Source organism: Nerophis ophidion, linkage group LG15, assembly GCF_033978795.1.
Source record: "Nerophis ophidion isolate RoL-2023_Sa linkage group LG15, RoL_Noph_v1.0, whole genome shotgun sequence".
NCBI lineage: Eukaryota > Metazoa > Chordata > Actinopteri > Syngnathiformes > Syngnathidae > Nerophis > Nerophis ophidion.
The window spans coordinates 7493548-7521414 of record NC_084625.1 but is presented as its reverse complement, the minus strand read 5'-3'; the positions used below and the strand labels follow the sequence as shown (position 1 = coordinate 7521414).

Genomic DNA, 27867 nt, shown 5'->3' with positions numbered 1-27867 from the left:
GCGTTGAATCGAAAAAAATCGATATTTTATCGAATCGTGACCCAAAGAATTGATATTGAATCGAAAAGTGGGACACCCAAAGATTTGCAGCCCTAATAAATAAACATTGATTGACTGATTGATCCCCACTTCCGCCATCCTAGTCACTGCCGTTGTGTCCTTGGGCAAGACACTTTACGCACCTGCTCCCAGTGCCACCCACACTGCTTTAAATGTAACTTAGATCATTGGGTTTCACTATGTAAAAGCGCTTTGAGTCACTAGAAAAAAGTGCTGTATAAATATAATTCACTTAACTTCACTTCAAATGTAAAATAAAAAAAAATATAGTTTTCTGTACTAATCTTGAGTTAAGACGTATTTTTTAAATATTGAACATGAATTCCGTTCACACGAGTGGACTATTGCGTGTGTTTACGTACGCCGTGACGAAGATCGCCATGTTTCCCACTCTCCGTGAACGCAACACGAATCGTCGCTTGATGAGCTGATCTTTGTGCGAAGCCAAACGGAGCGCTCGCACTCGGCGGACGGCACGACAACTGGCGTCGGACGTCGACACCCGGGTGGTCATTTCTACACGCGGCGACTTCACAGCGACTGTCACGGCCTTAAAAAATGGTAAGGAAGCATTTTTTTTTGGGGGGTGGGCAGCCGACGCGCTTGTGACAACCACCCGGAGCTAGGAGCGAGCGAGCTAGCTGGCTAATGCTAACGGCTAGCGGTGTGTTTTCCTGACTCATTATCGAGCTGGAAAGCCAGGCTGCCATTTTAACACAAGCACAAGCTGCCCGCGCCGGATAACTCGGACAATGCCACTAAAACACCCACCGCGGACGTTTTACCGGCTGAACTGGGCTCAATTCCGCCGAGCCCCTTCCTATATTAGCCTCGTCCCGCGAGCGTCTGGTAGCCGAAATAGCCCCACTTCGGGGGAGCTAACCCGGCTAACCTAGCCCCGGGAAGCTAACGCGAGTTAGCACGATGGCGTAGCAGTGTCAAGACTCCGTGGACCAACCTTAAAAGGCCTACTGAAATGAGATTTTCTTATTTAAACGGGGATAGCAGGTCCATTCTATGTGTCATACTTGATCATTTCGCGATATTGCCATATTTTTGCTGAGTAGAGAACATAGACGATAAAGTTCGCAACTTTTTGGTCGCTAATAAAAAAGCCTTGCCTGTACCGGAAGTAGCAGACGGTGTGCGCGTGACGTCACGTGTTGTGGAGCTACTCACATCTGAACATTGTTTACAATCATGGCCACCAGCAGCGAGAGCGATTCTGACAGAGGAAGCGACAATTTCCCCATTAATTGGAGCGAGGATGAAATATTCGTAGATGAGGTTAGTGAGAGTGAAGGACTAGAAAAAAAAGACAGGGTAGTGGGAGTGATTCAGATGTTATTAGTCACATTTACTAGGATAATTCTGGTAAATCCCTTATCTGCTTATTGTGTTACTAGTGTTGTAGTGAGATTATTTAGGGGCGGCATGGCGTACTTAGTAGAGCGGCCGTGCCAGAAACCTGAGGGTTTCAGGTTCGCCCCCCACCTATGACATCCAAATTGCTGCCGTTGTGTCTTTGGGCAGGACACTTCACTCTTGCCCCCGGTGCCGCTCACACTGGTGAATGAATGATGAATGAACATACAACATACCGTACATATTGTGTTGAAGTGTGGGGGAATACTTAACCACTAGGAGTGTAACGGTACGTGTATTTTTATTGAACCGTTTCGGTCCGGGGGTTTATCGAACAAGTTTTGATTGATTGATTGATAGTTTTATTAGTAGATTGCCCAGTTCAGTACATATTCCATACAATTGACCACTAAATGGTAACACCCGAATAAGTTTTTCAACTTAAGTCGGGGTCCACGTTAATCAATTCATGGTAGTTTGTAACCTAAAGTCTTAACAAGCTGCTCTGCTTGTTGCCTCTGTCTCAGCACCCAGCATTGTCCCGCCCACACAACCATCTGATTGGTTACATACAAAGCCAATCAGCAGTGCGTATTCAGAGCGCTGTAACAGCCAATCAGCAGTGTGTATTTGGAGCGCATGTAGTCAATGCTTCAGCGTCGAGCAGATATGTGTTTAGCATGTGAGCAGTAGACAGCGTACTCTCTCCAAATTATAAAAAACACCTCCCAGTCACAACTACTACTAACATCACTATGAGCCTGTTGACCTTCTAGAAACCTAAACTGAAGCTCAGCTTGCTCGCAGTTCTGGGTTGAGGTGAAGGCTAATGAGCTTTTTAGCGTAACGTTAACTCATTTTGCTGTGTGTGTGTGCGCGCTTCTGTCTGTTATTTCACATGAACTCCATGGTGTTCAGGGATGAATAGTCACCTCTATTGCTATTGTACTATTTTTTTCAGCTATAGTTACATTAATCATTAGTAATGTAGCAGCCTAGTTTTGAATGGCAGGGTCCCTGCTATCACATGTTGACAAAATATAACATTTACATTATAAAAGTCAACTACAGGCTTCCCAAATGCTGTAATAAATTAAGCATGATGAGTTGACTTGAAACTGTTTGTCGCACTTTTTATATGTGAAGTGAAGTGAATTATATTTATATAGCTCTTTTCTCTAGTGACTCAAAGTGCTTTACATAGTGAAACCCAATATCTAAGTTACATTTAAACCAGTGTGGGTGGCACTGGAAGCAGGTGGTTAAAGTGTCTTGCCCAAGGACACAACGGCAGTGACTAGGATGGCGGAAGCGGGAATCGATCCTGCAACCCTCAAGTTGCTGGCACGGCCGCTCTACCAACCGAGCTATATGTAGAACAAAAGTTTTGTCATTTTATTTAATCAAAGCAAAAACTTGAGGCAGTTTAATGTGGATTAACGAAGGCAGAATTGTTATAGTGTTCCCAATGTTAAAAGGATAAAGCCATTGTTTACAAATTTGGTAAATAAATAACCAAAAAAATGTATATTTGTTGTTTTCTCACTGTACGGAAAATGAACCGAACCGTGACCTCTAAACCAAGGTCTGTACCGAACTGAAATTTTTGTATAACGTTACACCCCTACTTACTGCAACACAATTAATCCTCTGATCATACAACATACCTTACATATTGTGTTGAAGTGTGGGGGAATACTTAACAAAACACAATTAATCCTCTGATCATATACATACCTTACTTGTTGTGTTGAAGTGTGGGGGAATACTAAACAAAACACAATAAATCCTCTGATCATATAACATACCGTATTTTTCGGATTATAAATCGCTCCAGAGTATAAATCACACCGGACGGAAATGCATAATAAAGAAGGGAAAAAAACACATAAGTTGCACTAGAGTATAAGTCGCCAGTCCCTTCCAAGTTTCTTGCTTACTCCAAACTTTCTTTCTGCTGCTCGATTTCCTCTTCCGGTGCCATTTTAGTTCAGCCCTTCTCAGTTTGTATAAATTACCCCCAATGTTGAAATGATTAATTTTCATAGGTGCGGAAGTAGTAGCAGGTAGCATCTTTTTTTTCACAATGCATTTATGTCATGACCCGCCCACGCCAAATTTTTATTGGTTGACGTGTGTGTGTGACGATTTGTGATATACGCCTTGTCTCCAACGTGAACGAGATAAATAATATTTGATATTTTACGGTAATGTGTTAATAATTTCACACATAAGACACTCCAAAGTATAAATTACACCCCCGGCCAAACTATGAAAAAAAAAACTGCGATTTATAATCCGAAAAATACGGTACATTACATGTTGTGTTGAAGTGTGGGGAAATACTTACCTGAGGCTAGGCGATATGGCCTTTTATTAATATCTCGATATTATATATCTCCATATTTTGCCTTAGCCTTGAATGAACACTTGACGCATATAATCACAGCAGTATGATGATTCAATGTGTCTACATTAAAACATTCTTCTTCATACTGCATTAATATATGCTCATTTTAAACTTTCATGCAGAGTGGCAAATCACAACTAGGTCAATTTACCAAAACTATATTTATTACACAGTTATTAAGCAGTGGCACAAACAAACATGTCATTTCCAAAACAGAAAGTGCAAGATTGTCAGAGACATTTTAAAACAAGCTATAAGTGCACTCTGCGAATAATGTCATCAAGATGACTTATCAAAACACTAAATTAAAGTGTAATTTTGTACAGAACACCACTACAATAGTTAAAAACAAATAAAGTGCACTTTAGTGTATGATGTCACCCAAAATATTTGTTATAACTGTCAAATAAAAATTAACTGCATAATAGGAAATCAAATAGTGTATGTCCTTCGCTATGTGGTAGATTTTTTTTTCATACGGTGTTGATGTGGAAATAGTTGCTTCGGCATTTTGTTGGTGTGTGTCAAGCACTCTTCATTCTCTAGCGGGTGACTTTTCAAATGATGCTACATTAGCAGTGGTGCTACTTTTTTGTAGCAACGTTTTTGCCACATAAATGTTCAAAATATTCTCGCTTGAAGCCAAACCACCGCCAGACGATGGACCCTGTGCTGATTTTCTTGGGAATTAATTTTTTTCCATTTGTTACCTGATTGGTAATATTAATAATAAAAAATAATTATTATTTTTACCTGTGATAATTCCACCATGATACAACATTTGTATTATAACCCCTTGAACAAAGTACCAGTGAAACTCAATGTATTAATAATCACATTTTGAACTGGGGGTGGGATTAAATACATTATCTTCTTCCCACTCCCTTTCAGGCAAAACTAGAACATCATGCTTACATACTCTACATTACCTTTTGCATCATATTAATTTATATTATTACGTGTTGTCTACTTTATAGTTTTTTTTGTCATTGCCTGAAATAAATGTAAAATTAATATAAAGTAAGTCAATTTTACTAAAAAAGCGCTTTTCACAGATAAAATCAAAAAGCGCTGTACAAAACTTAGTTGAAGTAAAACAACAATTCAATTAAAACAACAGGGGAAACATAAAAAGGATACAAAGTAGATTAAAATGATAGTTCAAAGGTTCATTAACTAAAAGCTTTACTAAAAATAAGTTTTCAATTGTTTCTTAAAAGTATCAACTCTGTCAAGATCACGGAGGGAGTGGTGCAAATTGTTCCAGAGCCTAGGAACTATAACCTGGAATCCCAGGTCTCCACGGGTTTTAAAATGAGTTTTTAATCAGGATCTTTAAAAGACCCTGGCCTGAAGACCGGAGGCTGCGCCCTGAGGAGTAGGGGCATAGCAAGTCAGTGATGTACTGAGGGGCCTCACCATGCAACACACGGAATGTCAGGACTAAAATATTAAACTCAATGCGTAATTTAACTGGAAGCCAATGAAGACTGGATAAAACAGGGGTAACATCGGCTGTTTTTGGTGCACCAGTTAAGTCTGTCAGTTGCCTTTTGTACAGTCTAAAGTCTCTTTAGCGTTGAGGAAACCAATCATCGAGTTTTCATATGATATGATGGAATTATCAATAAAGTCATATACCGTATTTTTCGGAGTATAAATCGCTCCGGAGTATAAGACGCACCCGCCGAAAATACTTAAAGAAGAAAAAAACATAAGTCTCACTGGAGTATAAGTCACATTTTTTGGGGAAATTTATTTGATAAAACCCAACACCAAAAATAGACATTTGAAAGGCAATTTAAAATACATAAAGAATAGTGAACAACAGGCTGAATAAGTGTACGTTATATGAAACATAAAACCACCATCTGAGAAGGTGCCTGGTATGTTTACGTAACATATTATGGTAAGAGTCATTCAAATAACTATAACATATAGAACATGCTATACCTTTACCAAACAATCTGTCACTCCTAATCGATAGATCCCATGAAATCTTATACGTCTAGTCTCTTACGTGAATGATCTTAATAATATTATTTGATATTTTACGGTAATCTGTTGATAATTTCACACATAAATCGCTCCTGAGTATAAGTCGCAGCCTCGGCCAAACTATGAAAAAAAACTGCGACTTATAGTCCGAAAAATACGGTACACAGTGTATTTTCTGTCAAACCTCCGACAGATTAGTGTAAAGAAACAAACACATTTCTAGAAAGGTGCACCCTAGTCCTTATCGTAATTGTCGGGAGAACTATTTAGAATTTTAATCCAAAATGACGGAACAATATACATAGTTAGCAAACACAGACTGGTCTTAGCCTCGTTATTCAAATGTAAAACCACTTGTAGGAAATATGCATTTTACACCAGGAGAGGTTTGAGTCTCTGTCTTGCTGTGTTTTTCATGTTTGCATCATAAAACATAAAATGCTGTAGGAACAACTCCGCACAGTGAGAAATGAGCAGCATTCTGGTTGTGTAGTTGTGCCTTTTTAAAAGGTGACATAATCCAAAAAGCATCCCATCCTTGAGTTGTACACTTGTAGTCCGGTTCTGTAACTGAAACTTTTTTAGTATTTTACGCAAAATGACTGTTGACGTATGATTTCACAAAATAACAGTTGTTTCTCAACAGCATTGCTGTGTTTTGGCTTCCAGACAGGTGTTGCTATTTAAAGTAGTTTTATGTGCCATGACCAACATGCTCATGTTTACACCGTCTCTGTCACACAATTACTTGCATGTCCAACAGGGCTGGGTGGTAAAACCATATCAGTATAGATCAGGATACACTTAATTTAATCAATAAAAAATGCGTTGGATGAAACAAGAGACAACTCTCTTGTAACAGAGAATCTCGGGATGTCACCATATGGTAAATGGGTTAAACTTGTACAGCTCTTTTCTACCGTCAAGGTACTAGAAGCGCTTTGACACTATTTCCACATTCACACACACATTCACACTAGGGATGTCACGGTAAGAACATTTCTTAGCAAGGTTATTGTGACCAAAATTATCACGGTTATTATTATTGCAGTATTTATAAATGTGCTAAAAAAAATCTGAAAGTATTATTACTGAAATATTTTAACCAAGTTTTATTTAACAGAAACACAACACATTCGAAATGATTTCCTTTGGAGATGAAACATTGGAGATAAAAACACTGTTTCATGGACCTCAAGTAGAAATTGAATGAACGTATTAAAGCAACACAAGCATTATAAACAAAGTGACATGGCAGAAAAAACATAAGACAAATAACTAAAATAAATGTGAAAATTGTGCATTATAGCACTTTATGGACATAGGAGATTCCAAAATAAAAACCGATGTAAGAATTTTCAAAGATGGCACCTGATAGCCATAAAATGTAACTGCACTTTTTGTCCATATCGATAAAGATAGTGTTCATGTAAGAGATCAAGTCTTATACATCCATCCATTTTCAACTGCTTATTCCCTTGGGGGTAGTGGGGGGGCGGGGGTGCCTATCTCAGCTACAATCGGGCGGAAGGTGGGGTACACCCTGGACAAGTCGCCATCTCATTGCAGAGTCTTATACATAGGGCTGTCAATTATGGCCAAATTAATAATAAAGTTCATTTTTTTATCAATATTGAAATCATGATTACTGATTGTTAGGTAAAGCAGTGTTTGGGTGAGGTGTGAATGCAATATCGTCATTTCATTTGTAATGTTTAATGAAAAGGCAATAGATAAACGTTATCCATATATCTAAAGACAAGTATTTGTTTTTTTGTTCATTATTAATATCGATTACAACTTTCTCTCATTACATGATGTCTTTATCTCTATTTTTACATTTTGATAGAGGGAGGTACTTTTTCAAGTTATTTAGATCCATTAAGTGTTTGAGCAGAAATAACATACAGGAATTAACTATACAAAAAACATTAACAAAATGCTATGTCACATCAATGGTTTTTAAAGTAATACCTTTAAAAAACCCATGGTGTTCACTTTTTGATATCAATATAAAACACAAAGCAGTTTGGCTAATGAAGAAGAAGTCCAATAAACAAACTTTGTTCTTCTCTAACACCTCCTAGTGGTTCCGTGCAACAGTTTGGCCAACAAAAAAAAACAGGAGTGACACCTCTCAATCGAATATTGTCCACATTGTCTCCATCTAACAGCAGTGCGCTCTAAAACGCACGCCCAGACTGAACGGAAATGAAGCGAGGGAAAATTAAGTTAAACCAAGCGCTTGGCTCTGTGTACTCCGAGGGTAAAACTCCAGAGTAAATTCTGGGGAGTTAGTCTGCCATGATTTTCAGGTCAAACGACACTAGTGCGCATGTGCCAGTGCTGCTGCGACTTAGTTTCCAGGATGTAAGCAGTGTTGTCTAAAATGCATTAATAAATAAACAGTATTATTAACTGTCAGGAATTTTATCGCTTTTTATCATTATACTGTTTACCGTTACTTTCCTAATTAACACACACTGATGGCGGGAGCTGCCATGCAAGGCCCTAACCACGACCCATCAGGGGCAAGGGTGAGGTGTCTTGCTCAAGGACACAACGGACGAGTCTAAGATGGCGGGATCGAACCAGGAACCTTAAGGTTGCTGGCACGGCCACTATGCGGTAAAACTGACATGAAAGTTTCCTATCACGGTTATCAATATCACGGTATTGTTGAATGTGCTCAAAAATTGCTTATACACTCTGAAATTTTTGACCAAGTTTTTTTCAATACCTAAAATAGATATTTTTCCAAAAATCTATTATTTTGCATGTGATAGTGTTTTGTACTGTAACGCTTTAAGATTTATTAAAATGAAAAGTGCATAACAAAAAAAATCAATTGTTATTTATTATGTTTATAAACACCTCGGTCTCTTCGCTGAGTTTAGAACAATCACTCTGTTCTAAGAGAGCACAGCTTGTAGGTTCAATGTACACAATTGATTATCTTGGTTGCTCAGACAGTAATTTGTTAATGCAAGATAAGATTGGTGTATGTTGTTTCTTCTGGGGCAAAGAGATGAAAGTCTCTTGTTTTCATACTAACCGTTGCGAGTTCTACCGCTATTATTATTACCGTTTATCGTTACATCCCTACGAGCAATGCTGGACGTGATCTGTGGAAGTGACAGAGTAACAATATCCACTATCAAGTTTGGTTGCGCCATCTTGTTGTCTCGCAGTTGATTCTTTGTACGAAGTGAGAAGACCAAGTAAAAATGAGTACTACAGAGTGAGAATAAATTGTGGATAAAACGGGGAAAGTTACCTTGACAGTATGGAAGTTATGTGGATGTTTTGAAACGGACCGTAGTCAGACCAATGTGTCAATGTAAATGATGCAAGGCACTCATCCCCACCAAGACTGCTAATACCACACCGCCTTAGCTCTGCCCACCCTTTAGAGCACAGCCGTAACTTCTTTGCACTGAACCTGCAGAACAATAGTTCTCAGATTTCTCTGTTTACATTTCAGACTTTGCACAGTTTTGTTACACTTTATTAAGCATTTCTTACATATTCCTTATTTTTGCACCTTCATTTTAAGAGTTTGTTGTTTACAATTTTGTTTACATTGTTTACCATGGTTGTGTTTACATTTCCTTTCTGCCTCGATAGCTGAGGTGCATTATAATAAGAAGTTTACATTTGAAATAAACATGCACGGTCCAAAATGTGATTCCTTGCCGTAGGTCCTTCAGTGTTTCCTGCAGGAAAGGAATGTATCTGTGGCGTTGGGCTGCTGTGGAGCAGTGCTAAATTATGTCATCTAATATGCATAAATGGTCGTGGCACAAAATGTTTGTGTGTGGGGAAAAACTGATCTTTTTGGTGAGATCTGCAACATGAACTCACATTTTCAAACCAACAAAACGTGAAGTTACTCACTGACAGGACTTGGTTTTATTTTGCTCAGCGGTAGACACTCGTGCTTGCTCAGGCACGATTGATTAAAAACATTTTTTCCTGGTTCTACGTAAGTGTGGGCTGATTTCAAAGAGAACGTACACACTTGTCACTATATTGACGAACAGAGGTGTTGTATGTGTGACTCTGCTGTGTAAGGTGTGTTATGATGCATTCTACTGTAGAGAGTTAGTATGACAAGCCACGCAGACAGTCCCATTTTAATGTGTTTGTGGGCAAGTACGCCAAATCCAAGTCCTGCCATGGGTCCTTCTTAAAATGTGACCTTGAATTGCTTATTAATCCTAATTCAACCTTTAAGCAGGCTATTGAAAAGCACAACAAGGTCTACAGTTGAAAAGTCCGACTGTTACATCTCAATGGCCACTCGAGATGCAGCCCCTCCTTGTTGTTGCCACGGTTACCACAGCAGAAACGGAGGTTGTCCTCCGGAGCAGAGAAGACTGAGCTTGGACCTTAGCAGAGCGATCCCGCCATTAGTGACAGGAAGTAGGCGCAGCAAGGTCCTTCCTTCTTCTGGGTCACTAATCCTAATGGCGATGTTGACCTGCATCATGGCTCCTTCTAAATATAGCTAGCTGTGTTGGCCAACACAGTGTTTGCTTAACTTCTTAGAATAAGTTTTTGATTGACTTGATCCGTCATGAACCTGAGTGTATGACTTTTAGACGAGTTCCTCAAACTATCCTGCAATGATTAATGACAAAAAACATTTAAGCTTGGGAATGTTTTTTTTTAAAACCTACACGTTTTTTGTGTTCTACTCTGTTGTTCCTTAACCATCTGAAGCTCAATCAGCCACATGAATTATTGTCGGCCGTCACACTGAACTCAAGTGTTCGATGGAACTCTTGAGGACTAACAAGCATGTTTGTGCTGTGGAGGCTGGCCCCTGACTGGCCGTAGAAGCGATTTAGTGGACTAAGCTGCAATTAGCTGAGTTACGTCAGCAGATGAAGCTCCGTAACTGACAGCTGGACTCCAGCACTTCCGGGCTCAAAAATATATCTTAATGTTGTATAAAAATGTGCAAAGTGAAGGTTGCTGTTAGAGATCGACAGATTATTGTCTGGCCCGATTACATGTATTTTGATGTATATCTGTATCAGTCTTTTTTTGTGTTTGTTTACAATTATGAGTGACATGCATCAGCGGACACCAAATAAGCACATATTATATCAGTATTGAAAAAATAAATGAAGTGAATTATATTTACATAGCGCTTTTTTCTCTCAAGAATCAAAGCGCTTTACATAGTGAAACAATATTTACATATTTAAGTTACATTTAAACAAGTGTGGGTGGCACTGAGAACAGGTGGGTGAAGTGTGTTGCCCAAGGACACAAAAGTAGTGACTAGAATTGTGGGAGAGGGAATCGAACCTGGAACCCTCAAGTTACCGAGACATGCCAGTAGAGAGTAATAACGTCCGGAAAGGCACAAGCTCTCCATGAAAAAAGTTGCCTTTTTGCATTTTTTTATTGATTTAAGAAAAACAAATACTGTCATTGTCAATAGTTTCCCCCCATTATGCTTTGATATCTGAAAGGGCATTTTTTAGAATTTTTGGGAGAATTCTCTGATCTGCTCAGCTGTGCTCACGTGGCGTAACTTCTTCTTGCAATGCTGGTCACCGACAGTACGTCATCTCTGCTTACCTGTCCAAACTTTACATTTTTGCCCATAAATCCAGTTTTTGTTCTTCTTTCTTGCCAGCCTTGTTTTTTTCCCCTGCTACTGCAACACTCGTAAGCTCGTAATTGAGCTCATTAAAGGGATGCACGGTGGAACAGGGGTTAGTGCATGTCCCTCATAATACGAAGGTCCTGAGTTCAATCCCAGGCTCGGGATCTTTCTGTGTGGAGTCTGTATGTTCTCTCCGTGACTGCGTGGGTTCCCTCCGAGTACTCCGGCTTCCTCCCACCCCCAAAAACATGCATGGATAGGTTGATTGGCAACACTAAATGGTCCTAAGTGTGTGGATGAGTGTGAATGTTGTCTGTCCATCTGTGTTGGCTCTGCGATGAGCTGGCGACTTGTCCTGGGTGGAAGCGCCTTCCGCCGGAATGGAGCTGAGATAGGCTCCAGCACCCCCCGTGACGTCGAAGGGATAAGTGGTAGTAAATGGATGGAGGAAAAGTTTCATGTTCCGTCATTGAATCAAATAACGCGTCAAAGATTGAAGAACATGACGACAGAAAATATTTGCCAAAATTTAAACTTTGCGTAAATATCTTGACAAATAACAGATTATTATATAAGTAAAGAAGAGCAGGCAGCAGCTTACACATTCTCATACTTTCTGTAACATCCAGGAAGAAATGTCAGCCAGCTTGAAAAATGTCTCACCTATAACCCAAGTAAAGGAACCCGGAATGTTTTTTATTGAAATGTTTCAATTTCCTTATAAAGGAAACCTGACAATGTAATAAATCCATAAACTGCAATAAAATTGAGTAGATGGCAAGTTATTGTGATTTAGAGAAATGCCATATTTTTAACTATTTTCCCAGGAGATTTCCCACATTTTGAAATGCAAATGTTGATGATCTCACAAACACGTAGTAAAGGTGTTTGTGAAATCCCCTGATGTTTTTACTGCTAAATTCAACACATTAGTGCCACTTAAAACATTGTCACTACTGGTCCAACATTTCCTAAAAAAATGCTTTAAAAAACAACTTAAAGCTTTGTCCATTTGTTTACTGGCATGTATTATTCACGTTAAAATAACTTTTACTGCAAATCAATATCGGCTCCAAATAACGGTTTTCGGCTTCCTTGACTACTAATAATCGGTATGGGTCCCGAAAGAAACATATCGACCGGTATCTAGTGGCTATGTAACCACCTGCTGTCGTTTCTAGTTTTGTCTTAACTCAAACATTTCTTGTGCCCATTTTAGGTCATCTGGTGAGGAGTGCTCTTGCTCACAGGTGGAGGTGTGGCCACCTGGTCGCACCTAGTGGGACTGCATCCCCTCAACAATCATCTGAAGCATCGCCGGCGCCGCCACCCTGACCAGATGGACCGTGCACTCTGAGAGCAGCACCAGTCCGGACTTGAATCAAAAGAGGAGAGGAGTGGAGGCCTGGTGAGGAGAAAGCAGGGCAGGAGCCTACGCCATGTCGTCCAACAGGACCCAGAACCCCCACGGACTGAAACAGATAGGCCTGGACCAAATATGGGACGACCTGCGGGCCGGCATCCAGCAGGTGTACACGCGGCAGAGCATGGCCAAGTCGCGCTACATGGAACTCTACACGTATCCCAAACATGTCTCGTTCTCATGTACTTTTGATAACTCATTTCTTCCTCCACAGTCTTCCATAGATACTCCAGTCCACGTAAAGTTAGACCTAAATTAGATTCTCACCTTATATGGTGACAGTCTTTCCTTAACAATCCGCCCTCAGACATGTATATAACTATTGCACCAGTGTCCACCAGTCCAGCCAGGGCAGGGGCTCTGTGCCCCCCAGCAAGCCCTCCAAAAAGTCCACCACCCCAGGTGGAGCCCAATTTGTAGGCCTGGAGCTCTACAAGAGGCTCAAGGAGTTCCTGAAGAACTATCTGACCAGCCTGCTCAAGGTGCGCCAACGTGCTCCTAAAAAAACTTCTTAAGTCACGACTCGGGTTGTACGGTATACTCGTATTAGTAAAGTACCGCGATATTAATGAATCATATTCAGTTATGATACCACCTCTGAAAAGTACCGGTCCCACGTCGTGTCATTGCTGGTTTTTCAAGCAGACGATCGTGTTCCGCAGTGTACAATCACAGAGTACTTACAAGCAGACACAGTGTGTTGAGAGACAAGGGAGAACGGATGCATGTTTGCTTAAAAACTAAAGATAAAGGTGAAGTGATAACATTGAAACGCCCTCAAGAAGAGGTGCTTTAAGACATGGCTAACTAGCTAGTGGCTACGTTTTAGCTACTTCTAAATCACTAATCCTCGCTTCCATGGCGACAAATAAAGTGAGTTTCTTACAAGTATCAACACTGTAGGATGAAGACTAGCTAGACATGTTTCACTACACACCGTAGCCCACCGGCATCAAAATGTAAACAAACGCCATTGGTGGATCTACACCTGACATCCACTGTGATGATATCGTACAATACCGTCAATATTTTTTGCCATCACAACATCTTTCGTTTTTTCTTTCTTCTATCGTTTTTATTATTTTTATAAACTCAGGAAATATGTCCCTGGACACCTGAGGACTTTGAATATGACCATTGTATGATCCTGTAACTACTTTGTATCGGATCAATGCCAAAATGTGTGGTATCATCCAAAACTAATGTAAAGTATCTAAACAACAGAAGAATAAGTGATTATTACATTTTGACAGAAGTGTTGATAGAACATGTTAAAACAGAAAGTAAGCAGATGTTAACAGTAAATAAACAACTAGATTATTAATTACTACCACTTGTCCTTAACAATGTTGACCAAATAATAGGTAGATAAATGACACAATATGTTACTGCACATGTCAGCAGCTAAATTAGGAGCCTTTGTTTGATTAATAACTAAAAAAAGACAATTTGTCTACTTGTTCACTGTTTTATTTAAGGACTAAATTGCAATAATAAACATATGTTTAATGTACCCTAAGATTTTTTGTTAAAACAAAGCCAATAATGCCATTTTTTGGTGGTCCCCTTTATTTAAATAAGTACCGAAAGGTATCAAAATTATTTTTTTACAGGTACAAAAATATTAGTATAGGGACAACACTCGTGAATATTCATCACAGTTTGAGTTTTCGCTGTGTTTCTCCCGCAGGATGGAGAAGACCTCATGGATGAATGTGTGCTCAAGTTCTACACCCAACAGTGGGAGGATTACCGTTTCTCCAGTAAGGTCCTCAATGGGATCTGTGCCTACCTCAACCGTCACTGGGTCAGACGAGAGTGTGACGAGGGCCGCAAGGGCATCTACGAAATCTACTCGGTATTAAGAACACGTTCTCGCGTCGTTTTTTTGTCTTCTGCGCCACACGTCAACTCATCCTCTTCTGCCCACCACAGCTGGCCCTGGTCACCTGGAGGGAGTGTTTGTTCCGGCCGCTCAATAAGCAGGTGGGTTTTTGTACGCAAACTCAACGTCCGATTGGGCCCTGCAAACTCCACTCACGCTGCTGCCTCTCTGCCAGGTCACCAACGCCGTGCTCAAGCTGATAGAGCGAGAGAGGAACGGCGAGACCATCAACACCAGACTCATCAGTGGCGTTGTGCAGTCATATGGTGAGTGCCCAATAGCAAACCATAGGGCTGGGCGATATGGCTGAATATGAGTGTTTTATATCGATATTTACTGATATTTTTTATGACATGTCAAAAATAAGGATCAGAAGACCAAATATATTAAATGAAACATTTTTATTTAAAATGTAACTTCGTGATTATAGATCCCCCAGCTATCATGGCAGAAAGTAAAGGAAATCTCAACGTCCATCCATCCATCTTCTTCCGGTTATCCGAGGTCGGGTCGCGGGGGCAGCAGCCTAAGCAGGGAAGCCCAGACTTTCCTCTCCCCAGCCACTTCGTCCAGCTCCTCCTGGGGGATCCCGAGGCGTTCCCAAGCCAGCCGGGAGACATAGTCTTCCCAATGTGTCCTGGGTCTTCCCCGTGGCCTCCTACTGGTCGGACGTGCCCGAAACACCTCCCCAAGGGAGGAATTTGGGTGGCCTTATGAACAGATCCCCGAACTACCTCATCTGGCTCCTCTCCATGTGGAGGAGCAGCGGCTTTACTTTGAGCTCCCCCCGGATGGCAGAGCTTCTCACTCATTTCGGCCGCTTGTACCCGTGATCTTGTCCTTTCGGTCATAACCCAAAGCTCATGACCATCGGTGAGGATTGGAACATAGATAGACCTGTAAATTGAGAGCTTTACCATCCGGCTCAGCTCCTTCTTCACCACAACGGATCGATACAGTGTCCGCATTACTGAAGATGCCGCACCGATCCGCCTGTCGATCTCACGATCCAGTCTTCCCTCACTCGTGAACAACACTCCGAGGTACTTGAACTCCTCCACTTGGGGCAAGATCTCCTCCCCAACCCGGAGATGGCACCCCACCCTTGTCTGGGCGAGAACCATGGACTCGGACTTGGAGGTGCTGATTCTCATCCTAGTCGCTTCACAGTCGGCAGCGAACCGACCCAGTGAGAGCTGAAGATCTTGGCTCAAATCTCAACACAAGCATGGAAAACACTTGATGGAGGCAAAATTCTGAAATCACATTAATAACCTTTTGTAATGAAGGTGCAAAATTCTAAAATCACATTAACAACCTCTTGAAATGAAGGTGCAAATTTAACGAAATACTGCAAAGCGCGAAAATGTAAACAGAGAAACCTGAAAAGAAGTATTTTCTGCAAGGCGCCAGGAAGTTACAGCTGTGCTCTAAAAGGTGAGCTAAGTTGGTTGTGTTATTGGGGCGGTATAGCTCGGTTGATAGAGTTGCTGTGCCAGCAACTTGAGGGTTCCAGGTTCGATTCCCGCTTCTTCCATCCTAGTCACTGCCTTTATGTCCTTGGGCAAGACACTTTACCCAAGTAAACGGCCACCGACTCAGTGGCCGCTCTGAGATCAACAGGTCGTGAGTTCAAACCCCGGCCGAGTCATATCAAAGACTATAAAAATGGAACCCATTACCTCCCTGCTTGGCACTCGGCATCAAAGGTTGGAATTTGGGGTTAAATCACCACAAGACCAACCCTGCCAACCCTCCCGAAAATCAAGCAAGTATGGTCATTGAACACAGTCACTAGAACATGCATCTGTCTGCAAACACTTATGTCGACGTGTTGTTTTATAAATCCTTTGTTTCTATGTCTTTAAAACAGTCACAAGAAAATGTATTTCGACAACCGCTTTTGTCGAGATAAGTCGGCCAGCCTAAGGGGCGTCGACCTAGATGGGCCCCACTGTACTTGGTCGCGTGGACATCTAATAAACATGTGTCCCCCATTTCAGTGGAGCTGGGCCTGAACGAGGAGGACGCCTTCGCCAAAGGCCCCACGCTGTCCGTCTACAAGGAGTACTTTGAGTGCCAGTTCCTGACGGACACGGAACGGTTCTACACGCGCGAGAGCACCGAGTTCCTGCAGCAGAACCCGGTCACCGAGTACATGAAGAAGGTACGACCACGCCCTCGCCCACATTTTGTCGTGCGAGCCAGGCTGACGTTGTGGTCTGGTCCACCCCAGGCGGAGGCTCGCCTGCTGGAGGAGCAGCGGCGCGTGCAGGTGTATCTCCATGAGTCCACGCAGGATGAGCTGGCCAGGAAGTGCGAGCAGGTCCTTATCGAGAAGCACCTGGAGATCTTCCACACCGAGTTCCAGAACCTTTTGGACGCCGACAAGAACGAAGGTAAATGTGTCGGAGGCCTCGTGAGGCCTTTTAGACTGACGAGATGATATCTTTCAGACCTGGGCCGCATGTACAACCTGGTCTCACGCATCACTGACGGCCTCGGAGAACTCAAAAAGCTTCTAGAAACACACATCCACAACCAGGGCCTGGCCGCCATCGAGAAATGTGGCGAGGCGGCGCTCAACGTGAGAATACTTCTTGACGCGTCGAGCTGCGTGTTTGTGTGTGTCGTCATAGCGACCGTCTCGTCTTAGGACCCCAAAGTGTACGTGCAGACCACGCTGGACGTCCACAAGAAGTACAACGCCTTGGTCATGTCCGCCTTCAACAACGACGCTGGCTTTGTGGCGGCTCTCGACAAGGTCAGCTGACCATTGACCCACCATCGCTGAAATAGCGCTCCCTGGTGACTCTTTCTTCTTCCTGTCAGGCGTGCGGTCGGTTTATCAACAACAACGCCGTCACCAGGATGGCGCAGTCGTCCAGCAAGTCGCCCGAGCTGCTCGCAAGATACTGCGACTCGCTACTCAAAAAGAGGTGGGGTTCAAGTGTCATGTGACGTCACGCTGCCTTACGTTCACACCTTGATTGACGCCTTCCCTTTTTTCAGCTCCAAAAATCCAGAGGAGGCGGAGCTAGAGGACACACTCAACCAAGTGGTGAGACGCCACTGCGGCCATCTTGATTCGAATGGGCTTTGTAAACGTGTGACTTCATGTCTCTGCAGATGGTCGTGTTCAAGTACATCGAGGACAAGGACGTCTTCCAGAAGTTCTACGCCAAGATGCTGGCCAAGCGTTTGGTCCACCAGAACAGCGCCAGCGACGATGCCGAGGCCAGCATGATCTCCAAACTTAAGGTCTGTTGTACGCCGCCCCCTCCGCAGGAAGACATTTTGTTTATCATCTAAAGCAAGGTTGTCCAAAGTGCAGCCCTCAGCTAATTTTCTTACAAGGGCCCGCCGCACATTCTAAAAGTACTATTAAAAAATAACACTTAAGGCCTACTGAAAGCCACTACTACCGACCACGCAGTCTGATAGTTTATATATCAATGATGAAATGTTAACATTGCAACACATGCCAATAGGGCCGGTTTAGTTTACTAAATTGCAATTTTAAATTTTGCGCGGAGGTATCATGCTAAAACGTTGCGGTACGATGAGGCGTGCGCGTGATGTCACGCATTGTAGAGGACATTTGTTCCAGCACCGTTCCCAGCTATAAGTCGCCTGTTTTCATCGCATTATTCCACAGTATTATGGTCATCTGTGTTGCTGAATCTTTTGCAATTTCTTTAATGAATAACAGAGACGTCAAAGAAGAAAGCTGTAGGTGGGAAGCGGTGTATTACGGCCGCCTTTAGCAACACAAACACAGCCGGTGTTTCATTGTTTACATTCCCGAAAGAGGACGGTCAAGCTTTACTATGGAACAGAGCGATCAAACGAACACGGTTGGATTGGACCACACACACAAAGTACAGTGTATTATGCAGCGATCATTTCGAATGATCGTGTTTCGAAGAGGGTCACTTGCAAGGGCAGACATGGGCATCGCCACCACCCGTCGACTGGTGCTGAAGAAAGGTGCGGGGCCGACTTTCTGGTTGTACAGGTACGACCATATAATCTCACTAAAACACTAGTAACACAATAAGCAGATAAGGGATTTTCCAGAATTATCCTAGTAAATTTTTCTAATATCTGAATTGCTCCCACTGTATAGTCCTTTTTTTTTTCTTTTTTTTTTTCCTAGTCCTTCACTCTCACTTTGCTCATCCACGAATCTTTCATCTTCGCTCAAATTAATGGGGAAATCGTCGCTTCTCGGTCCGAATTGCTCTCGCTGCTGGCGGCCATGATTGTAAACAATGTTCAGATTTGAGGAGCTCCACAACCCGTGACGTCACGTGCATGTCTGCTAATTCCGGTACAGACGATATGCACCTAAAGTTGCGAACTTTATCGTCAATGTTCTCTACTAAATCATTTGAGCAAAATATGGCAATATCGCAAAATGATCAAGTATGACACATAGAATGGACCTGCTATCCCCGTTTAAATAAGAAAATCGCATTTCAGTAGGCCTTTAAAAAGTGGAATTAATGAGCAAGCAGGTGAAATATAATTAGAAAAAGTTGCAATGTTGAATAATAATTCAATGCTGCCATGAAGGCTGTTTTTTTTCTTTAAAACTGTCAATGCTGAAGAAATAATAATGAGTTCAAATGTTCTGACTTATTCACCTATTTAAGACTCAAATTACTTCACATCAAAAATTCCACATTGAAATATTTTTTTTGCTAATATTTAAAAAAAATACAAAAAACTAAGTTTTCTTTGACAAAAAGAGCACACAATGATGAAAACTTAAAATCAACAACAAAGTTGATCTCGAGATTTAAGTGTTGGAAGTAAAAAAAAAATATTTATGACTTCTTTTATTGCTTATGAGTGGGGCCCTTTCGGATACCTGAGAATTTTTGTGGGGCTTTTATTGTTACCGTCATTGCTCAAAAAGTAATAATAAATTGAAATCAATGTGGCACAGGGGTTAGTGCATGAGCCTCATGATACAAATGTCCTGAGTTCAATCCCGGGCTCGGGATCTTTCTGTGTGGAGTTTGCATGTTATCCCTGTGACTGTGTGGGTTCTCTCTGGCTCCAAAAAACGTGCACCTGGGGATAGGTTGATTGGCAACACTAAATGGTCCCTAGTGTGTGAATGTAAGTGTGAATGTTGTCTGTCTATCTGTGTTCGCCCTGTGGAGAGGTGGAGACTTGTCCAGGGTGTATTATTGACTTATTTAAGGCTCCAATTACATCACATCCAATATCCCACTTTAAACTTTTTTGGGGGAAAATATTGTAGATTTTGTGCTTTTGCCATAAAAACAGAATTTCTTTTTGACAAAGGGTCACCTTATATTGACAGACCTAAAGTTGATCTCGAGATGTAAATGTTGAATAATAAAGAAAATAGTAATACATGACTTATTTTATGATTGAGACCCTTCCAGGTTCCTGACAGCTAACATGAGAGGAGAAAAAAAACCTTTATTTTGGTTATAAATAAATTGGCCCTGCATGCTTTGATTTTACAGTGTGCGGCCATCAGTGCAAAAAGTTTGGACACTCCTGATTGATAACACATTTTCTGATGGTTATTTCCCTCTCGTGCAGCAAGCGTGCGGCTTCGAGTACACGTCCAAACTTCAAAGAATGTTCCAGGACATTGGAGTGAGCAAAGATCTCAACGAGCAGTTCAAGAAGCACCTGACCAACTCTGAACCTCTGGACTGTGAGTGACCGCGAGCGCCGACAAGTGCACACTTCGCCAGGGCCACTAATGTGTGTGTGTGTGTGTGTGTCTTTCCATGTCTGTTGCGTGTTCAGTGGACTTCAGTATTCAGGTTCTGAGTTCGGGTTCGTGGCCTTTTCAGCAGTCCTGCACCTTTGCTTTGCCTTCTGAGGTAAGACATACACACACATTACAGATTGACTGATTATCGGCGCCGATATTTGCCATTTTGTTGCATATCGGTATCAGCCTTTTTTATCGTATGTACAACAGCAGACACAGATACAAGATGTGCACATACAATACCAATGTATAGTTAAATTAGTGAAGTAGATAAAACGGCAGCAGCCCTTTCTTCATGCATGGGAAATGAATGTTTTGTTTTGTTGAAGTAGAGATTCCTGACAAAGTCAAAAAGCCTTGACACAAAAAAATTAATTTACGTGGTTCTTTTAGCATTTAAAAACTAAAACGGGTTGGGGCTGACCCTAACACAAGACAAAGGTTAAGAATAAAAATGACTCCCATAATCAATTAAGTATTATTATGTATATTCGACATGGCAATTTTTTAGTTCTTGTGAGAATTGTTCTCCGGTCTGCCCTTTCATGCGGCGCTGGTCCCCTACAGCACGTCTCCTCTGCTTACCTGTCAGAACTTTACATTACACACACACACACACACACACACACACACACACACACACACACACACACACACACACACGGCGAGTCACATGACCTCACTGCTTCCTTTGCATGTAGCTGGAAAGAAGCTACCAGCGCTTCACGGCGTTCTACGCCAGTAGACACAGCGGCAGGAAGTTGACGTGGCTCTACCACTTGTCCAAAGGCGAGCTGGTCACCAACTGCTTCAAGAACAGGTACTTCCTGCTTCCTCCTCTCCCTGACAGAAGTGAGCCACCGCCGCCGCAGCAGCAGCCACGTCTAAAGTGGCGTCGTCCTCACGCAGGTACACGCTGCAGGCATCCACCTTCCAGATGGCCATCTTGCTTCAGTACAACACGGAGGACAGCTACACCGTCCAGCAGCTCACCGACAGCACGCAGATCAAAACCGTAAGCGCACCAAGCGGGCCATGTGACCCAATGACCGCGTCACGCTTTAACTTAAAGTTCCTCCTCGCCTCTTTTCAGGACATCCTGGTCCAAGTGCTGCAGATCTTGCTGAAGTCCAAACTGCTGGTGAGCTCTTCTTTCTTTGTTTTCTTACACTTCAAGTTGGATATGTTGCACTCGTCGGGGTCCACAAGCAAATATTGACTATAAAGCTGGTGCAGCAATGCACACAAGCAAACTAAAGGCTCATCAATCATCCACCATTCAACGACATCTCATTCAGGGCCAAACTGGAGATCAGTCTCTCTTACATAGTTTAAAAAAAGCAACCTAATTGATTGATTGATTGAAACTTTTATTAGTAGATTGCACAGTACAGTACATATTCCGTACAATTGACCACTAAATGGTAACACCCCAATAAGTTTTTCAACTTGTTTAAGTCGGGGTCCACGTTAATCAATTCATGGTAACCCTTGCATACTTCTTGAAATTTTACAGAATAACCGTTCAATGTCAGGCTAATTTCCTCCAGTGTAAGGAAATAAAGAACATCCTTGGTCCAGCAGGTGTGAAAGGCCTACTGAAATAAGATTTTCTTATTTAAACGGGAATAGCAGGTCCATTCTATGTGTCATACTTGATCATTTCGTGATATTGCCAAATATTTGCTGAAAGGATTTAGTAGAGAACATCGACGATAAAGTTCGCCACTCTTGGTACTTCCTGAAAAAGCCTCGCCTTTACCAGAAGTCGCAGACGATGACGTCACATGTTGACGGCTCCTCACATATTCACATTGATTTTAATGGGAGTCTCCAACAAAAACAGTTATTCAGACCGAGAAAACGACAATTTCCCCATTAATTTGAGCGAGGGTGAAAGATTTGTGTTTGAGGATATTGATAGCGGCGGACTAGAAAAAAAAAAATCAAGTTTAAAAAAAAAAACGCGATAGCATTGGGACGTATTCCGATGTTTTTAAAGACATTTACTAGAATAATTCTGGGAAATCCCTTATCTTTCTATTGTGTTGCTAGTGTTTTAGTGAGTTTAATATTACCTGATAGTCGGAAGGGTGTCTCCACGGCCGGGTGTTGACGCGCAGTGCCTCAGGCGAGTCGACGGCAGCTATGGACGGCACAAGCTAAGCTTTTATCCGGTAAGAACTGACTTTTTAACCACAGTTTTTTCACCAAAACCTGCTGGTGGACATTTGGTTTGGATCCATGTCGGCTTGACCGCGCTCTGATCCATAGGAAAGTTTCACCTCCGGGAATTTTAAACAAGGGAACACCGTGTGTTTGTGTGGCTAAAGGCTAAAGCTTCCCAACTCCATCTTTCTACTTTGACTTCTCCAATATTAATTGAACAAATTGCAAAAGATTCAGCAACACAGATGTCCAAAATACTGTGTAATTATGCCGTTAAAGCAGACGACTTTTACTTGTGTGTGTGCATAGCGCTCACACTTCCTAAAACCCTGTGACGTCACGCGTACACGTCATCATTACATGACGTTTCTAAGATGAAACTCCCGGGAAATTTAAAATTGTAATTTAGTAAACTAAAAAATGCCGTCCGACTTACTGCCAGCAATGCGGACCAAGCTCTGACACTGATCGTACAGGACACGTTTCCAGTGAGGGTTGGACTCCGCCAAGGCTGTCCTTTGTCACCGATTCTGTTCATAACTTTTATGGACAGAATTTCTAGGCGCAGTCAAGGCATTGAGGGGTTCCGGTTTGGTGGCCACGGGATTAGGTCTCTGCTTTTTGCAGATGATGTGGTCCTGATGGCTTCATATGACCGGGATCTTCAGCTCTCACTGGATCGGTTCGCAGCCGAGTGTGAAGCGACCGGAATGAGAATCAGCACCTCCAAGTCCGAATCCATGGTTCTCGCCCGGAAAAGGGTGGAGTGCCATCTCCGGGTTGGGGAGGAGACCCTGCCCCAAGTGGAGGAGTTCAAGTACCTAGGAGTCTTGTTCACGAGTGGGGGAAGAGTGGATCGTGAGATCGACAGGCGGATCGGTGCGGCGTCTTCAGTAATGCGGACGTTGTATCGATCCGTTGTGGTGAAGAAGGAGCTGAGCCGGAAGGCAAAGCTCTCAATTTACCGGTCGATCTACGTTCCCATCCTCACCTATGGTCATGAGCTTTGGGTCATGACCGAAAGGATAAGATCACGGGTACAAGCGGCCCAAATGAGTTTCCTCCGCCGGGTGGCGGGACTCTCCCTTAGAGATAGGGTGAGAAGCTCTGCCATCCGGGAGGAACTCAAAGTAAAGCCGCTGCTCCTTCACATCGAGAGGAGCCAGATGAGGTGGTTCGGGCATCTGGTCAGGATGCCACCCGAACGCCTCCCTAGGGAGGTGTTTAGGGCACGTCCAGCTGGTAGGAGGCCACGGGGAAGACCCAGGACACGTTGGGAAGACTATGTCTCCCGGCTGGCCTGGGAACGCCTCGGGATCCCCCGGGAAGAGCTAGACGAAGTGGCTGGAGATAGGGAAGTCCGGGCTTCCCTGCTTAGGCTGCTGCCCCCGCGACCCGACCTCGGATAAGCGGAAGATGATGGATGGATGGATGGAAAAAATGCCGTATTGGCATGTGTTGCAATGTTAATATTTCATCATTGATGTATAAACTATCAGACTGCGTGGTCGCTAGTAGTGGCTTTCAGTAGGCCTTTAAGCTGCGTTCACTCTGCAGGTTTGAATGTCCAACACGGATTATTTTTTTGTCAAATCTGATCTTTTCACGTGGCCGTCAAATTACAAAAAAAAAGTGATTTTAATGTGAATGCTACCTGTCCTACATGCACTGCAATGTCAACATGGCTTCCACTCTCCTCCTCGGTCTCAGTACCGCCGCATTTGTGGCATTTTCAAGGATTTTGTGCAATCAAAGTTAACATTGTCTTATTTCTTAATATTATTATTGCACGTAGAAGTTAAAAGAAAAACAAGAAGAGGACAAGTATTTTGTCTCTGGCAGTTTTACAGGATATATAGCTTTGATGTCTGCTTAAAGAGCGAGTTCAAGTACCTAGGAGTCTTGTTCACGAGTGAGGGAAGAGTGGATCGTGAGATCGACAGGCGGATCGGTGCGGCGTCTTCAGTAATGCGAACGTTGTATCGATCCGTTGTGGTGACGAAGGAGCTGAGCCGGAAGGCGAAGCTCTCAATTTACCGGTCGATCTACGTTCCCATCCTCACCTATGGTCATGAGCTTTGGGTCATGACCGAAAGGATAAGATCACGGGTACAAGCGGCCGAAATGAGTTTGGCGGATCTCTCCCGTAGAGATAGGGTGAGAAGCTCTGTCATCCGGGAGGAACTCAAAGTAAAGCCGCTGCTCCTTCACATGGAGAGGAGCCAGATGAGGTGGTTCGGGCATCTGGTCAGGATGCCACCCGAACGCCTCCCTAGGGAGGTGTTTAGGGCACGTCCAACCGGTAGGAGGCCACGGGGAAGACCCAGGACACGTTGGGAAGACTATGTCTCCCGGCTGGCCTGGGAACGCCTCGGGATCCCCCGGGAAGAGCTAGACGAAGTGGCTGGGGAGAGGAAAGTCTGGGCTTCCCTGCTCAGGCTGCTGCCCCCGCGACCCGACCTCAGATAAGCGGAAGATGATGGATGGATGGATGGATGGTCTGCTTAAAGAGCGTGTCTGTGTCCCAAACAGTGATACTGTGATTCTGAACCATAGGGCCACGAACACTCTCTAAAACAGTGGTTCTCGACCTTTTTTCAGAGATGTACCCCCCGTGAACATTTTTTTAATTCAAGTACCCCCTAATCAGAACAAAGCATTATTGGTTGAAAGAAAGAGATAAAGAAGTAAAATACAGCACTATGTCATCAGTTTCTGTTTTATTAAATTGTATAAGGGTGCAAAACTGGCCATATTGGCATGTGTTGCAATGTTAATATTTCATCATTGATATATAAACTATCAGACGGCGTGGTCGCTTGTAGTGGCTTTCAGTAGGCTTTTAATCATTTTCTGTTACATTTCACCCCTTCCCACTCTCCAACGCTACTATAATTAGTACTATTTGTCTAAAACAGTGGTTCTCAACCTTTTTTCAGTGATGTACCCCCTGTGAACATTTTTTTAATTCAAGTACCCCCTAATCAGAGCAAAGCATTTTGGGTTGAAAAAAAGAGATAAAGAAGGGAAATACAGCACTATGTCATCAGTTTCAGATTTATTAAATTGTATAACAGTGCAAAATATTGCTTATTTGTGATGGTCTTTCTTGAACTATTTGGAAAGAAAGATATAAAAATAACTAAAAACTTGTTGAAAAAGTGACTAGTGATTCAATTATAAATGAAGATTTCTACACATAGAAGTAATCATCAACTTAAAGTGCCCTCTCTGGGGATTGTAATAGAGATCCATCTGGATTCATCAACTTCATTCTAAACATTTCTTCACAAAAAAAGAAATCTTTAACATCAATATTTATGGAACATATCCACAAAAATGTAGCTGTCAACACTGAATATTGCATTGTTGCATTTCTTTTCACAGTTTATGAACTTAGGGAATAAGCTGTGGAAAATGAATGGATGGATGGCATTCATATTTTGTTGAAGAATTATTCAATAAATATATTTATAAAGGATTTTAGAATTGTTGCTGTTTTTAGAATATTTAAAAAAAATCTCACGTACCCCTTGGCATACCTTCAAGTACCCCCATGGGTATGCGTACCCCCATTTGAGAACCATTGCTCTATTAGTCCGCCGAAAAAATGTCTGTTCCTCAGCTGTGTTCCGTATTGGCCTGCAGCAATACTCACACTTTTCTACCATTTGTGGCAATAATGACAATATCACACAGAAGAAGTCTGACGCTTAAGTCGTAGAGAAGTTGAGTGCAAAAAATATGACTTAAAGTGGTGAAGCTGTGTTTTGCTCTTTAATTTTTATTGACAGTTTGTGATATTCTCTACTAAATCCTTTCAGCAAAAATATGGCAATATCGCGAAATGATCAAGTATGACACATAGAATGGACCTGCTATCCCCGTTTAAATAAGAACATCTCATTTCAGTAGGCCTTTAAGAATTGTTTCAAATAAGAATCGCGTTAAATTTGAAAATGACTTCTGTAGACCCCTAGACTGCACCGTATCAAACTTTGAGTGTACTTCCTTGGACACCAGTCATGTGACCTCAGCACCATCCGCCCACCAGGTACTAGAGGACGAGAACGCCAACGTGGACGAGGTGGACTTCAAACCGGACACCGTTATCAAACTGTTCCTCGGATACAAGAAGTAAGTCTGCCTGCCAACTTCCTGTGGTTTTTCCAATTTTTTTATTTCCCCGCCACGTTGGCTCACTGCTGCCTTTGTGTGCAGCAAAAAGCTGCGCGTCAACATCAACGTGCCCATGAAGACGGAGCAGAAACAAGAGCAGGAGACGACTCACAAGAACATCGAGGAGGACCGCAAGCTCCTCATTCAGGTGACCACAGCATCCACACTTTGGCTGTCAACAAAGCCATGACCGTGTGTGTGTGTGTGTGTGTGTGTGCAGGCTGCCATCGTGCGGATCATGAAGATGAGGAAGGTCCTGAAGCACCAGCAGCTCCTCGCCGAGGTCCTCAACCAGCTGTCGTCTCGATTCAAACCCAGAGTCCCCGTCATCAAGGTGACGCCCTCCCGCCCTCCCAGTGAGTAGCTTCTGACGCCGCTGACACTTCTCTGCTGTCTCCCTCTTGTGGACAGAAATGCATTGACATCCTGATAGAGAAGGAGTACCTGGAGAGAGTGGATGGCGAGAAGGACACGTACAGCTACCTGGCCTGAACCCCTTTTTATTTTATGTGTATCTTCATTTCCCCTCGTCTTAGTAATAATAAAAGTGTGGATCCCGACGTGGACGCGGACATTTAACGTGAGCTGCTGAGCATGTGAAAACCTACTTGAGGTTGAACTTTGACCTCTCCTGTCAGCGACAAACTTACAAACCCCCCCTCATGCCTTTTGAGAAAAGCCGCGAAGCCCCGCCCACCAACGCACGTTTTCTCGTCCTGTTGTAAATAACGCACAGATTCTAAGAGGACACACACCCCTCTGCCCTCTCGCCATAGGGAAAAGCGTCACGAGTTTAGCCTTCAGCCAATCAGAGAGCCATATCCAAAGTTTTTTTGCATGTTCCCGCCCTCCCTGCGCCGCCGTCTCGCACAGCGGGTCGAACGTGAGTGTACAGATGAGATGTTGCAGGAGGACATTTGTATAGTGTGCTTCATTTTCTAAATGTGTGATAAATAAACAAGGAAAGATTTCTTTAACGTTTTCTCAC

At 42.7% G+C, this 27867-nt stretch overlaps 1 protein-coding gene across 1 annotated transcript; it reads left to right on the top strand.

Annotated features, from left to right (window-relative positions):
- The first annotated feature begins 447 nt into the window (after positions 1-447).
- Positions 448-27856, top strand: LOC133569178 (cullin-1). The gene is made up of 22 exons (XM_061921377.1): positions 448-621; positions 12676-13035; positions 13187-13361; positions 14570-14737; positions 14815-14865; positions 14940-15030; positions 16768-16931; positions 17001-17163; positions 17221-17351; positions 17421-17528; positions 17597-17703; positions 17777-17825; positions 17894-18025; positions 20351-20468; positions 20564-20640; positions 21233-21351; positions 21441-21546; positions 21625-21672; positions 26755-26837; positions 26922-27027; positions 27100-27213; positions 27291-27856. Exons 2-22 carry the CDS (start codon positions 12896-12898, stop codon positions 27369-27371), a joined length of 2331 nt encoding a protein of 776 aa, XP_061777361.1. The 5' UTR covers positions 448-621; positions 12676-12895; the 3' UTR covers positions 27372-27856.
- The last annotated feature ends 11 nt before the right edge of the window (positions 27857-27867 follow it).